Source organism: Boleophthalmus pectinirostris, unplaced genomic scaffold (assembly GCF_026225935.1).
Source record: "Boleophthalmus pectinirostris isolate CB_2022bp ecotype Guang Dong unplaced genomic scaffold, ASM2622593v1 HiC_scaffold_19, whole genome shotgun sequence".
NCBI classification, from domain to species: domain Eukaryota; kingdom Metazoa; phylum Chordata; class Actinopteri; order Gobiiformes; family Gobiidae; genus Boleophthalmus; species Boleophthalmus pectinirostris.
In genome coordinates, this window is record NW_026571140.1 from 15,262,442 (window position 1) to 15,276,747 (window position 14,306).

The window sequence follows — 14,306 nt, forward strand, 5'->3', positions numbered from 1 at the left end:
CTGATCTGTTACAATTTTGTTTCTTCGTCAAAAATACCTAGAGTTGTGTTTTGTTTCATTCACACATGTTTAACCTACAAAGTCTACATATTTATAGGCTGAGTTCTTCTCTCAAAACTCTGTTCCACCTTGTGATGTTATGTAGTAATATAAGAATCTTCACTAGAATCAGATTGATGGATTGAGCCTTGGAATTGCCAGTCTCAACTAAACTAAAGGTAAAAGGTAGCTGTGAAAATTAAAACTACTGCTTCATGACATCACAAGGTGGAACAGAGCATTTTGAGCTTGAGAAATGTAGAGGGACTAATAACAAATGGTTACTCAAACGTGTGAATGAAACAAAACACAACTCCGGGCATGTTTTTGAGAAGATAACAACATTCTAACAAGAGTCAATTTTGCATAACATAAGACCTTTAAACTGCACCAAGGTTACTGCAAATAAAACTTAAGCAATTATATTTATACAAGTGTAAATACTTAAATAATTAAGGGATGTTAAACAATGAAAAGTAGTCACAACAACCAAAGTACTTGAAGTGAAGTGCCATCACCGTTCTGAGAACTCAAGGTCAGCAATAAACACAATACAAAAAGAGATTAAGCCTATGAGGAAATTAGTATAAGAAGGATTTTTAGCAATGATATGTAGCTTTATCTAACGAATACTCTGTAAAATGTTATAGCGTAATTTGAATTGTAAGCATTTAAAGGAACTGTACCAGATTTTTACATATAATAAAGTAAAAAGTTTTGCTCTTACAGTGAAAATAAGACTGGGGTATGATGTTTATTTTCCTCGAAGCAGGAAGTGAGCCGTTAACCTAATGCCTAACCTAATATTTTTGTTAGATTTATTGTGGCAGTAAATTTTGCTCAGTGAATACGCAAAATACTTTAGGAAAGTGAGGAATAATTTTGGACCACTGCAAACATGAACTAGTTCTATTTATCACGTTTATCACAGTAAAATCAGGTACAGCACCTTTAACTGCAAGCATGTTAGAGTTAATTTATTTTTGAAAAGGTAAGAAACGTAATATATAGTTTCCATACTTGAAAAGACTGATCTACTAATGTGGAGTCCTTGGGTAAATGGGAGCGTGCACTGCCTTGCCTATACATTGTTCCATGGGATTTATATAAAGAATGAGTGAATGTTATTTACAGTACAATAAACTTCAACTGTTGAACCTTGCATGTATTGAAGTCATAGTCCCATTTGATATCTAACCATTCCCATATGTTCCCTTCGTTGTATTTCTCCCACCTTGCAACCTTTTTCAAAACACCTATAAATCCTTCCAGAAAATGACAAAATGCAATTTCCTGTCAAATGCAACAAGTAGTGTTTCTCCACTTCCCAGATAACACACTGGAGGTGACATTACAGAGGCTGTGGATTCAACAAGACTTACCGTCAATCATCATGTAGATGAAAAATATGGGAAACTCGCACTCGATTCCATCAAAAAGCTGTGAAGAGACAGAGAGAAGAGGAATTACTGCTTTTCTATTACACCAGAGGGGACCAGCTCAAGGACTTTAGAGAAATGGGTGGCTGAACTTTAGCAGCAGTGAATACAAAACAGTATGCACTGCAGCGCTAAAGGAGAGGAGGGAGGTATAGAAGGGGGAGGGGGTCAATAAGCTCAGAATGTCCAAAGTTGTGTTATTGAATATTTGTTAGGGCTAAAAGAAAGTTAGCCACAAATATATAAACAACTTTTCAACTGTGCACCATTTCAAGAATATAAAGTCAAGCATTAATAGTAAAACATTCCTGATATATTTCAATATGTGACCAAATATTAGGAGCTGTACATGGCCTGTACTAATGCTGATTTTTAAAAGTAGCTGCAAACACAACTGAACCTGGGTTACCAGTGCCATCGGCCATGTCTCCTGTGAAAGCTCTGAACTTGCAGAATTCAACCCAAAACATGCACTACAGGTACAAACCTTTAGCTAAGGTAGTCCTGACTAAGCCTATAGATCAAGATCTGGATTTGGATCCACGTGCACTATACTGCAGTGCTCACTGCTCCTGAGGAGATGAAGAATGGGCCAAATGCACAGAACAAATATCTCTACAAGACAATTAAGTGTACCTTACCTTTCTTTACTCAGTGAGCTGCAGAGGCTGCACTAACACTGATTAATGAGAACCCACAGATGTTGGGGTTTAGGTAGTGAGGACTCAGATCTGAGGGAGTCGTTTTAGGTTATGATCAACTGAATTTCAGCATTCAAACTGGCAACACAAATTAATTTTGTTTTCTGATAGGAGTATAGTCTTGAAAACAGAAACACCAAATTATAACATATCCATGTCCAATGACTAACAAACTGGTATTATAATTGTTATCAGTAAAACCTATTTGATTTGAACATGTCGACATTGTATCTGGGACACAGTTAATAAAAAAATCTAAATCTTACATACAGTTCCGTTAAGTAACACTACTGACTACAGTAAACATTCATTACAGCTATCCAAATCATTAGTACAGATCTATACTATTGACTTGAGCTGTGTTTAAACAAGCACAACTTGGCTTCCACACGAAGTCGCAAACTCCTTAGATTCTTGAACTGACAAATGAAGCGGTCTTTTCATTGACCTGGAACAAGTGAATAATTACTGGATGATAAACAAGTGCTGGCACTTAAGCACAACAAACAAAACCATATAACTCTCAGTCATATGATGTTATATTATGAATGTGACCAATAACTGTGATTAAGAAGCATGTCCAATAGAAACTGACCCACGTGCAGTTTAGTCAATTGCTACTGCCATTCACTGACCCCTGCAGCCCGGTACGTGAGCGCGCATCAGTTATGCTGTTGTCACTTTTCCAGCTTTTACCTTTAATTAAACCTTTCCTTCATGTATAAACACAGAGCCGTTGATTGACTACCTGATTGACTGACTGGATAATCAATCTGCACTAGGAGCCTATGTCTTATTGTGAAACTTCTCGGTCGGCTGAGCCTGGAGAACGGGGAGGCGGTGCGTGGCAGTGGAGGGAGACAATTTTGCACAACGTGAACTGATGCGATGAGTTGTTGCATTAATCTGTGAATCTTGCTCATCCAGAAATCCTATTATAGATTTCAGTCACCGTTCACACACAGGGCTGCGTTATGTGTCAGGGTAGGCTCCAGCAGTTATGACTCGGCCTGTCTGTTTCGGTTTTGTAATTAGACTTTTTTTTTTTAAAATAATCTAGCACAATTTTGTATCTATTCTTATATCAGCAAATGTCTTTGAATATGTAAAATGTAAATATAGTGTTTTGTGTTTTTGTAAAGGTTCTACAGTCACAACTGAACCTGAGTTCTGAGTTGTCAATAGGGGTGTAAAAATGATTAGGTTAATCGATAATCATGATTAATTCAGGTCACAAAATAATCATAAGGGCTAAAATATTACAATTGTGATCATTTTAGAGGCAAATTCAAATTATTTCAATTCAATTTATATGCCAAAAACATAACTCGTATATTGTGCTTTTCTGTAGCTATGTATGTCACAACAACTTTACTTTTGCATTAAAAAAGTTTGATTTCATAACTTCGGCCTAGGAATTGAGAAGTAGTAATGTATTAGAAAAAAAATTAAGGATTTCACATTTGTATTTTTATGTGTCAATAACCGTGAGTAATCAATAAATCATGATGTTTCTTCCCCGAAATATCGTACCACTAAAATTTTATATCCCCTAGTTGCTAATGCCTCTTAATCTGCCTCATTTGAATATCCCTCATTTGAAAGCTCAGAACCTCCAGAATTCACTCACTGAGCTGCAGAGGTTGCACTAGCACTGAATCAATCGGACAACTGGAATCTAAAATATGGTTTGGGACAACTATTCTCTTCGTAGAATATGGAAGTCCCTTTGGTTACTGATGTAGTACTACTTGTAAACAATCAATCATTGACTTTAAAGTTCTTACTGCGATCCCAGCTCCGTCCATCCATTCTGCTGCTGAGCCACTGAGCAAGATACGGTAAACCTCTTTCATACAACTGCAGAAGTCACTAGTGTGTAACCGTGGAGTAAATAAATAAAGGACCCAGTACTATAAGTGTCTAGAAAGGCGCTGTATAAATCCAATCCAATATTATAGCTCTTAAAGTGGCTATGTTAGTGCTGAATAGGCTTACACGGCAAAACGGTGCCACTAATAAAAAAGGAAGGGGAAGCTTTTAAGTATTACGCATAGTGCTAGTACTTGAACGCATGCTGTACCTAGAGGTTAAGTACTTTCAATTATCACTTTTAAGGCCCTATAAACATTACAAAATAGTTACCTGGCAAGCAAGAACCACACACTTTGACAAAGACTTAACAAGGACGAGTGGATCTGGAGCCATGTGCTGTCTCCCTGATTTCAGAGGGAGGGACTGACAAGTGGATTAGCCAATCAGAGACGCATGCTCCATTCACGTCAAAAACAAGCATGGTTGAACATAAAGGACTGAGAAACAGCATGGATTTTCCCAGAATCAACAATCAAAACACCAAACTATTGCTTATCTCAGGTAAGAGAAGTGTTTATTTGGTTTTAATGTAACAAGAATTTTCTAGAGGATGTGTCTTCTGCATTTGAGAGCTATATGCTACAAATTAGTAGCCAGGCTGGCAAGTGCAAGTTTGGACACCAGCCAATCAGCAAACAATCAAATTCAGTGTTGTTAACGATTCTTGAGATCGAGGATTTAAGGCCAGAATAAAGAGAATGGTTGGTGAACTTCATCAAGGGGAAAGACGTTATTGCCCTTCTTCCTACGGGATTTGGGAAAAGCTTAATATACCAGTTAGCCCCGTTAGTGGCACATTACATACGTCACAACCAAATAGTTAAATACTTAAATGATTAAAAAGTACCCGCCTACCGTCAAGTGAACGAACTCTAAGGCTGCGAGGTCGGCTGATGAATCAGGCTAACAAATTAGTAGCTGGGGTTGGACAATCTCGAGTTTGGTCCGATTCCAGACCGTTCTAGAATGCAGAAGGGACTGATTGGTCAGGCAAACAAAACAGGGCACTAAAGGATATACATTCCTACAACTACAGCTACTTTCTTATTTTGGCCAAAGTGATAAAAATCTGCTCTCTATGGCCTAGCATGCTGTTCTGAAAGAGATACTATCTGGCAAAAACAGTTGGAAGAAGAGGTGGAATAGAAGGCAAAGTTGGCTCGGGAGGGAGCTAAAGCAGTCACCCCGTGCGGCCTGTGCTTTCTGGCCTGTCTAGGCAGTAAACAGGCAGGGATCCCCGGTGCTTTGTGCTCCAGCAGCTCCACTGATTGTTAAAACTGTCTATCACACAGGCGGCTGCACCCTCACTGCTAAACAGACAAAGTGCACAGGCATCTGTCCCACCACGAGCTCCTCCTAAACATCCCTGAGCTGCGTGCCCAGGGACCCCATTCCACCCCCATCCACATGTCACAGCTTCTTCAGAAACTGCCAAGAACTCAGTACACTCTTACAGTCATCTGCAATTCGGCAGAGGCGACATCTAATTTATGACAAGATTAGAGGCATTTCCAAATGTCATAAGAACTTTTTGTTATAACACAAAACTAAAAATCACAATCACATTTTTATACAGCACTTTTCCACCTTCAAGGCACTTTACATCAAGGAACCACTCCTCCATTCACAGACATTCATCAACCAATGTACGCAGACAATAGAGGAGAAGTGGGCAAAGTGTTTTGCCCAAGGAAACAACGTCAGCATTCATCTGTGGGAGCTGTAATCACACTACCAACCTTTGGATGAATGGATTTGATCGCTCAACCAACGATGTTTATGTCGAGAGCAGGATTTGGACCGCCAACCTTCAGCTCAATGGACAAGCAGGTGATGGCAGTGGGCCAAGTTATAGATCATATCTATGGAGAGGCGACCTTGCTCACAGTAAGAACGCATGTTTTTCACAGCACATTTGAGCAATATTTATAACTGAATAAACGCAAGTTAGATAAATGATTGTGGAACATTACAGGCAAGGCAATAACATTATAATGACATAATGAAATTTCCATGGCGACAAACCCCAATAGAAAAGTTACATACTGCACCTTTAACTTTGATCTAATAAAACATTTCGTTGTCTTGATTTAGTCTTAGTTTTCCACACAACTAATAAACACTCCTTATCATTGTGCAGGAACTGAGGGCTTTTGGAAATCTAACCATCTTGATATTTATGAGAAAAAGCGATGCATTAATCTGGCACGGTCTCCCCTTACAAGTCGTTTCATTTGCAGTATGTGCTGATGTAGGAGCAAATATATTACGGTAAGTAGACAGGAAGGAAATAGCATCAGTGGGATTGTAAGTCTACAGTAAGTTATGAAACTGGCATCAATTTATCCTTTAATAAATTGTGCAGGCTGCTGCTTACACGGACAACTCTGCAAAGAAGTGTCACTACAGCTGTCAAAACAACAAAAAAACCAAACTCAATTCTAGAGTTTGTATTGAACCCTGATACTTATTTCAGCAGGTAATGATACTTTAGAAAATACATCAATAATACTAACATGGATCTTTCCAAAATAGTTTTAGAATAGTCTTAATATCAGAATTAGTGGAGGACCACATGACTGCATTAAAGACCCATTGTGCTTGTGTCTGCTATACAGTAGCTATAATCTATGACATCCTTGGATCATTATGTTATATTTTGTAATATTTAAACCGCAATATTCTTCTAAAACGACTTAATAAAAGAAACATGACCACTGGCTTCCTCATTAGAAAACTGCAGTGCTCAAGGGGAGCTGACGTCGCCGTAAACACCATCACTACAGAAGAGCAGTGAAGTTGGAAAGCAGGCGAGTATCACTGATTAAGAAAATAAAACTGGAGAAGGAAGTAAGTACAGAGGAGTAGTGCAGTGAAAAGCAGTGAAAATGGGGTTGGTCTGCAAAATGGCATCTTGAAAATAAACAATGGCTAAACAAGAGCTAAGAACTATAACAGTTGATATCTTTGAAAAGTTGATTTTGCAGGATAGGTGCACTTTAAAAAAAAACTAGTACTATAACTGCTTGAATTACATGAGATTGTGAAAAAAGAAAGTTTGATGGTATCATTGTGGTATCAAAAGTGTTGTCAAACAACAACAATTTTCCTTAGCACTAATTGCCAGTGAATCGTTCAACTTTTTACCTTGATACGATAAAATAAAGTTAGTTGCAAAAGTGTTCATTAGCTCCGAGTAGGGATAGGCATGATTAATCGATTAATCGATAATTGATCATTAAGAATTTCATCGATTACGTTAATTTTAATCGACAAACCGAATGTAGGTTGCTGTGCGTAGCGTGGCCAAACAGGGGTCCGTACATGTGTCTCTCTGCATCAGAAGGAGCGAGCAAACACAAACAGTCGGTCAGTCTGCAACGTACCGAAGCACAAATGCGTATTTAACGATGATTTGTACAAGAAATTCCACGCTTTCCGTTGCGTTCGGGACAAGTGTGAGTCCATGTGCACAGTGTACAAAGCAAGAACATATGCTTCGGTGTCCAGTGGAAAAAAGCTTTACCAGGTGAGAGTCGCGCAATGTCGATGACGAGTCCCCACCTCCTACCTACGGTGTCCTGGTTTTGACAAACGCAAATCTGGTCACTAACCTGTATTCCACTGAATCATGTCTTTTAATCCGACAGAAACTGACCGCATCAGCGACACAAGAGCTGTAGTTTTATGTTCGCTGAGTTTATGCAAATTAGCGATGTGGTTTTAAGTTTGGTTTCTGTGAGAGTTGCGCAAAACTGAATTAAACACATTATAATGTCAAACGGATTGATGTGGCTCTTGAGTCGTTACGGTTTATATGTCGTAAAGTTGAATTTATTTATGCAGATTAGTAGTGCAGATAGTAATAATAACGATTATCATTTTAATATAAAAACGTTAATGATTAATCGATAATCGATCGTTAATTCTTCCAACGATCGATTAAGAAAATTTCATCGAATGCCCATCCCTAGCTCCGAGTAGGTACTTTAGGCCCATTTGTGTGTAAGGACAACACAGCAGAACAGATCTTATTCCACAACACTACTCTTGCCTTAGCTCAACTTTCTTTTCTGACAATTTTGCAAATCTACAACAGCCCTAAGCAATCTCATTTGCTAAAAGGGGGATATTGTTTCGAGCATTATTCACAGGCACACTGCAGCTGTGCATGCCACAAGCAGCAATCTGTCAAGTCCTGCTAAAGCACATTGAGAACTGCTCCCCATTGGCTACAAAGGCTTTATATAGCACAGGTGTAGGACGCTGCTTTATTGTTGAAATTCTTTAAATGCAATAAGCTTGTATTAGGTAAGACATGGGAATAGATTTTATATATATCAGTTCATTGAGGGAGTATTACACTTCTTTGATCGACATGTTGTTTTGAAAATGCTCTATTCGCCCCTTGCCCCCCATGCTAAGTCACCCCCCATTCACAGTGCCATCACGCCACAATCAAGGTGCATTCACCTAAGACACTACTGCACATCATGTCAGGTTTGTGAAGTTGTATTATGATATTTTCCATCACACTCCTGTATATTTATGAGAAATGGCTGATGATGTAACGTTACAAAGTACTAGAAAGCAAAAAGACGACTTTGCATAATACTTCTTCTTCATACCACTAAAGGCTGCCACACACTACAGGATTTATCAGTCTTAAACGATTTTTAAACATGCAACAAAAAGCACACAACACAGACACAAGGAGAATCTTATGAGACTTAAAATCTCCGATCTCAAAGACTGCAGTGGGATATGACTGTGTACCACAGGCTATAAAGTTGTGAGCGTCATCCTGTCAGCTGTTTCCTGTTGACAGTAAAACCACTCGCTCTGAGATTCTTAAGTGTTCAAAAAATCAGAGCACTGCACTTCTATTTTAGATACAAGTCAAAATGGTGCTATTATTTGTGATATATGGTGCAATACTTCAGATACATGATTTAAAGCATCAAAGATTGGCAATAAAGTCCACAGGAAGTAGAATCACTATCGCAAATTTGCAGCTTCACCTTGGTCCATGTGCTATGTGGATGTAAACAGAAACATGTGAGGAACTACTCTCCCCTTTTTACTTCCAAAGAACGCTTCAACCTGAAATAATAGCATGGTTTTGTGGACTGGATGTCATTATTTGCAGAGGACAATTTCTATGGATAATGTGGATGAGATGCTGCACTTTAAATTTACCACTTTACAAGAGGTGAGTTATAGTCTTCACATTATTTTCGCTATATCATGAGTTTTTGCGTCTCTGTGTCCGTCACTCCTCTGCCCCTGATGCTCTGTTTTATTATCTGTTCCTGTAGCGTTGCTGATGTTTAGTGGTTATGATCTGACAGAGCAGCTGAGAGTCACACTGACACCACACATGAGGAGCGCAGTGGCTTCAAAATCACACACGAAGACACAAAGTCGGGCCATGCCTGGAGAAACAAATCGCAGCCAAAATCGGGCAAATTCTCCTGTTGTGTGTGGCAGCCTTTAGTCTTGCTTTCAGCTGCAGAATTCCCCTTATTTTAGGTCATATATTGCCTTACAATAGAAAGGAACAATTGTCCCCATTAAGACGTATTGACACAGATAAAGCTGTAATATTGTGCAAATTTGAATAGCTTGAAAGGTCATCAAAAGTGCAAATTTTCCAACAATCCGTGTTTCATAAAATACCCTAAAGCCCACTTCTTGTGTGGCTTCCAACACTTGCTCCCTTAGCTCATTAATGCTGCAGGGTTAGCGCGGAGGCTAAAGCACTGACTTGTATTGCATTAAGCACCCGGCCTTGAACTCACTCACTGTATGTACTCTTCAGTTCAGCTGTGAAGTGCTATTTTGCTAGGTTCACGGGGGATTCAGAGAAAGGCCAATGAATGCACGGTCACACAAATACATCCAATACAAGCAGCTTACTCTTGGAACACAAACACTTAACAATGAGGAGTGAAAACCCAGAGGGATAAATCCTTGTGTTCAAATGGGTATAAGTATATGCTGTATTAGAGATTTCAGTATTTTGGCTGTTAAAGATCCTGTATTACACAAAATGGATTCTTGTGTTTCATTCACAAATGTTTGAGTAAAGCTTTATTATTAGTCAGTCAATATCCATAGCTGAAAGTGCTCTGTTCCACCCTTTGATGTCATGAAGCTGTAGTTTTCAAAGTTAACAGCTACCATTTAACTTTAGTTCAGTAGAGACTGGCAATTCATGGGCTGAAATCATACAAATTAATTAATTAATCATCATTGCATTTATATAACGCCTTTCAAGACACCCAAAGTGCTTGACAGTTCATTGTTCATTCACTCCACACTCAGTAGTGGCAAATAACTATTGTTATTTACTGACGGAAGCGAGGCTGCCAATCTGCGCCATCGGCCCCTCTGACCACCACTAACACTCACACACACTCCACTTTCTTCCTAGGCAATGCAGGTGAAGTGTCTTGCCTAAGGACACAACAGCAGTTTTGCCACTGGCGCCCCTCTGTGGCACCTGGAATTTCCAGCGTTCTCCCATCCAAGTACTACCCAGGCCTGGCCTCCCTTAGCTTCTGAGATCTGATGAGATCAGGCAGGCAGTGAAGCACATTCTGTATTACCACATGACATCACAAGGTGGAAGGGAGTGCTTTCCATTTAAGAGAAGAACACAAAATATTCAGGGTTGTGTGTTAAATATGTGTGAGAAAAACACAACTCCAGGTATGTTTGTGATGAGTAAACAACATTATAACATAGATCAAAGAATAGTGTAATATGGGACCTTTGAACCAGTTCAGTTTCAGTTAAGTCTTAAACCCAGGGGGGATCAGGTCATCTTATTTTAACTCTTGTCTTAAGACCTACTTTTACATTGGCTTTTAACACATAAGTTTAGTTGTGTCCTCTGTATCTTTTAATTTATTTTATATGCATTAGTTTTTATCTAATTTGTTCCTTTTATTATTTTTATTACTCTGATTGATTGTATTAGTTCAATTTGTCTGAAAGGTATTTCTGCTGACTTTTAGATCCACTGTTTTGCTTTTTACTTTGCCATTATGTGCAGCACTTTGGAAACTGTCCGGTTTTTAAAATGCTCTATACAAATAAAGTGGATTGAATTGAAACCCCTAAACTCCGCCCACAACCACATTTCATATAGAGCTGGTAAACTGAGCAGTGCCTGGAAGACTAAAGGGGAGAGTGGGAGGGGTGTCACGTAGTACTTGAAATAGATGTGGCCACTAGAGGCATCACACACTCAGATTTTGGACAGTTTTGACCAGAAAGCTGTAAATTTAATGCAAGTTTGAATGAACAGTAATAATAGATAACGCTATTCAAAAATAAATTGATCTAGTATTTTAAAGGGCCCATATTACACTGTGTTCTGATCTATGTTATAATGTTGGCTCCTCATCAAAAACCTACCTGGCATGTTTTTAATGAGATAACAGCATTATAACATGGCTTAAAGCTCACAAAAGTCAATTTTGTGTAATATAGGACCTTTAATCATCTTTAGCACTACAATAACAGATCTGTTTTCTCTTCCGTTATAACCACAATGAAAACTGTAAGCTTTCACGATACCAACCTTCATCTCAGCAGGTTTGTAGTAGCGGCGGTTCTTGTCCTCATTGGCAGTGCGGTAGCCATCCCGGAGGAATCTCTTGAAACCGTACTTGCCGCGCAGCTTTCGAATTATCTTGTCCAGTGTTTGGCTGTAAAGTGCATCATCGTCTACGGCAAAGGCGGGGTAGCTGATCGTCGAAAGCAGAGCTGCATCTGTGTTCTGGAAAAGAAAAAAAAAAAAAAGTTTAATTTGAGAATGACAGACAATAAAACAATGTAATTAAAAATATGGCCAGTGAGCTCTGCCGATATTTTTGGGAAGATAGTTGGGGCGGTCTTGATTATTTTCCCCAAATTATGTCATTTTAATTTACTACAAATTCAGTCCCACAAAAATATAAGGGAAGTGTGTAGTCACATTTTTGTGCAGTTATTAGAGAAGGGACAAGATCTTGTACCACAAGATCTCATGAGACAAAATTGCCACAAGATTGTGCACACATCTGAAAATGATCTTGTGAGGGTTTTTTTTTCACCCCCATGTTTTTACATTTGGATTGGATAAAAACAAAAAAAATAAAAAATAAAAAATGGTGCCAAGTACAGCTGGGTAACATTTTCGAGACTGCAGTCCCAAAAAGCAGTGCTACAGTGACAGCAGAAATATTAAATAAAGTAAATCAAAAAATGGTGAGGCTAAAATTGAGAACTGGATTGCACAATTTATTCATTATAAACTCAAAATCTCGTCTTGTCTTCTTCTTGTCTTCTCATAGATCAAGTCTTGTGTCTTGTCTCATCGTGTGGAAATAACATCTCATCCCACCCCTAGCAGTTATCCGTCTCTAATATAAAGCTCTATCTCTCTCCCTTTCATGCAGTGTCTTTTCAGCTACTGTGTTTTTCAGTATGTTTAAAAAAAACATTTATTGTGTGCTGGACAAAATAAGTTTAATAATATAGGTTTTCACAAGATTAAAATGCTGAGAAAGACCTATGACCTAGACCTTGCCCTCCTTTGTTAAATTTGATCTTGAATGAGATATTTATGCGCTTCGAGCCAAAGACATGCAAATTCAAACTTTAAAACTGTCCGGTAACCATCAGCATATAACAAAACACAAAATAGTTTCTTGAAAAGGCTAAAACTATTTGTTATATGGTAATAATAACATCCAGCGTTATAGCTTCCCTGCATTCATTTGTTTAAATTATTTAATGGGAACTGTAATGGTCAAACCAGTTTAGTAAATTTAGGATGTAATGATTGGAATACTGTTTGGGAGTCTGCAGCACTATTTTGGATCTAATTTTGAAAGCTACAGCCATATCACATCACAAGGTGAAACAAAGCATTTTGAGTTTTGAAGATGTAGACACACTAATAATAAAGGGTTACTCAAACATATGTAAATGAAACAAAACAACTCCAGACATATAATAATTTTAAGGAGGTAAGAACATTTTAATATGATTAAAAGCTTAACTACAGCTCTAACTTCCTTGTTAATGTCTTCACAGGTTAAAAACGGGTGACATCAGCTCAGAGACATATTCACCAGCAGTACTGCACATGTCCATATTGAAGATTGAATTCCAATATTACACCATAAGAAGGGGAGATATTACATTGATATTTTATGATTATCCTGAACTTTATTAGTTCTCCTGCACTACTGGTGGGCCTTTAACGTCTATCTCCCATGGCTATAACATCACTCGGTTGGCCTAATTACACTCATTTCCTCTGCGGCTGATGGCTGCTATTCTGCCTGGCGCATTCAGCTCAGAGATGTGATCATTTAAGTGTCTGCGCGCTGCTGGGAGGTACACAGAATAAGTTTGCCTCCACTTTGGACTGGTTCACTCCAGCTGCACCGCCCACATATCTGCAGACACCACTTGCTTTTAACATTTCTCATCAACAACACTGAAAAGTCAACATCTCTCAAGAGAGTAATAAATATGGTAGAGAAATTTAAAGGGAGTTTTCTTGTGCGCATCATTTGCATGCTATATTTCCAAAAGATCGCTTATTGTAATCAGTGGTGTACTCAGTTCTGTTACTTAAATACAGATACAGAGGCAAAAAGTAAAAGTAAGTAAATATCAAAGTTGTTTTTTTTTTTAAGTGTTGTTAATTTATTAGTAATTACTTATTTAAAAGGATACAAATACATTTCTTAATTTTCTTATGAATTTTGTGTATTTATTTTTGCTTGCTTAAAGCTAAAGCTTGAACTCGAAACCCACCACAAACATGGTCAAAATAACCCGTAAAATCATATAAAAACTACGCCTACTTTTCAGTCCTGTTAAAAAATTTTGTGGAGTAGTGCAGTAAAGTAAAGTAAAGTGCAGATACCTAAAAATGTTACTTAAGTACTTGTACTGAACTTCCTTCCACCACTGATTGTAAGTGGTTCTGTTATATTGTGATATAAATAGGGCTGGGCATTAGGGGTGTAACGATATCCAAGTCTCGCGATACGATATTGTCATGGTATGAACCTCACTATACGATATTTATTGTGACATCATGGGAAAGCTCACGCAATGGTGGGGAGGCTCACGATTAGAGATATAACAATATCCAAATCTCTACGATTTCTATGATTCAATACGGTACAATATTTTCACAATATACATTTCATGGTACGATATTTATTGCAATATTTTGTGG

The 14,306-nt window shown here is 38.2% G+C and overlaps 1 protein-coding gene across 3 annotated transcripts in view; it reads right to left on the minus strand.

Annotated features, from left to right (window-relative positions):
* phkb (phosphorylase kinase, beta) overlaps positions 1-14,306 on the minus strand; it is a 152,321-nt gene that overhangs the window by 85,639 nt on the left and 52,376 nt on the right. For all 3 annotated transcript variants that reach the window (XM_020941414.2, XM_055154295.1, XM_020941413.2), the window contains 2 exons: positions 11,646-11,843; positions 1,422-1,479 (listed from right to left, as the gene is read on the minus strand). In XM_020941414.2, coding sequence (XP_020797073.1) covers positions 1,422-1,479; positions 11,646-11,843 — 256 coding nt within the window. The remainder of the gene's footprint in view (positions 1-1,421; positions 1,480-11,645; positions 11,844-14,306) is intronic.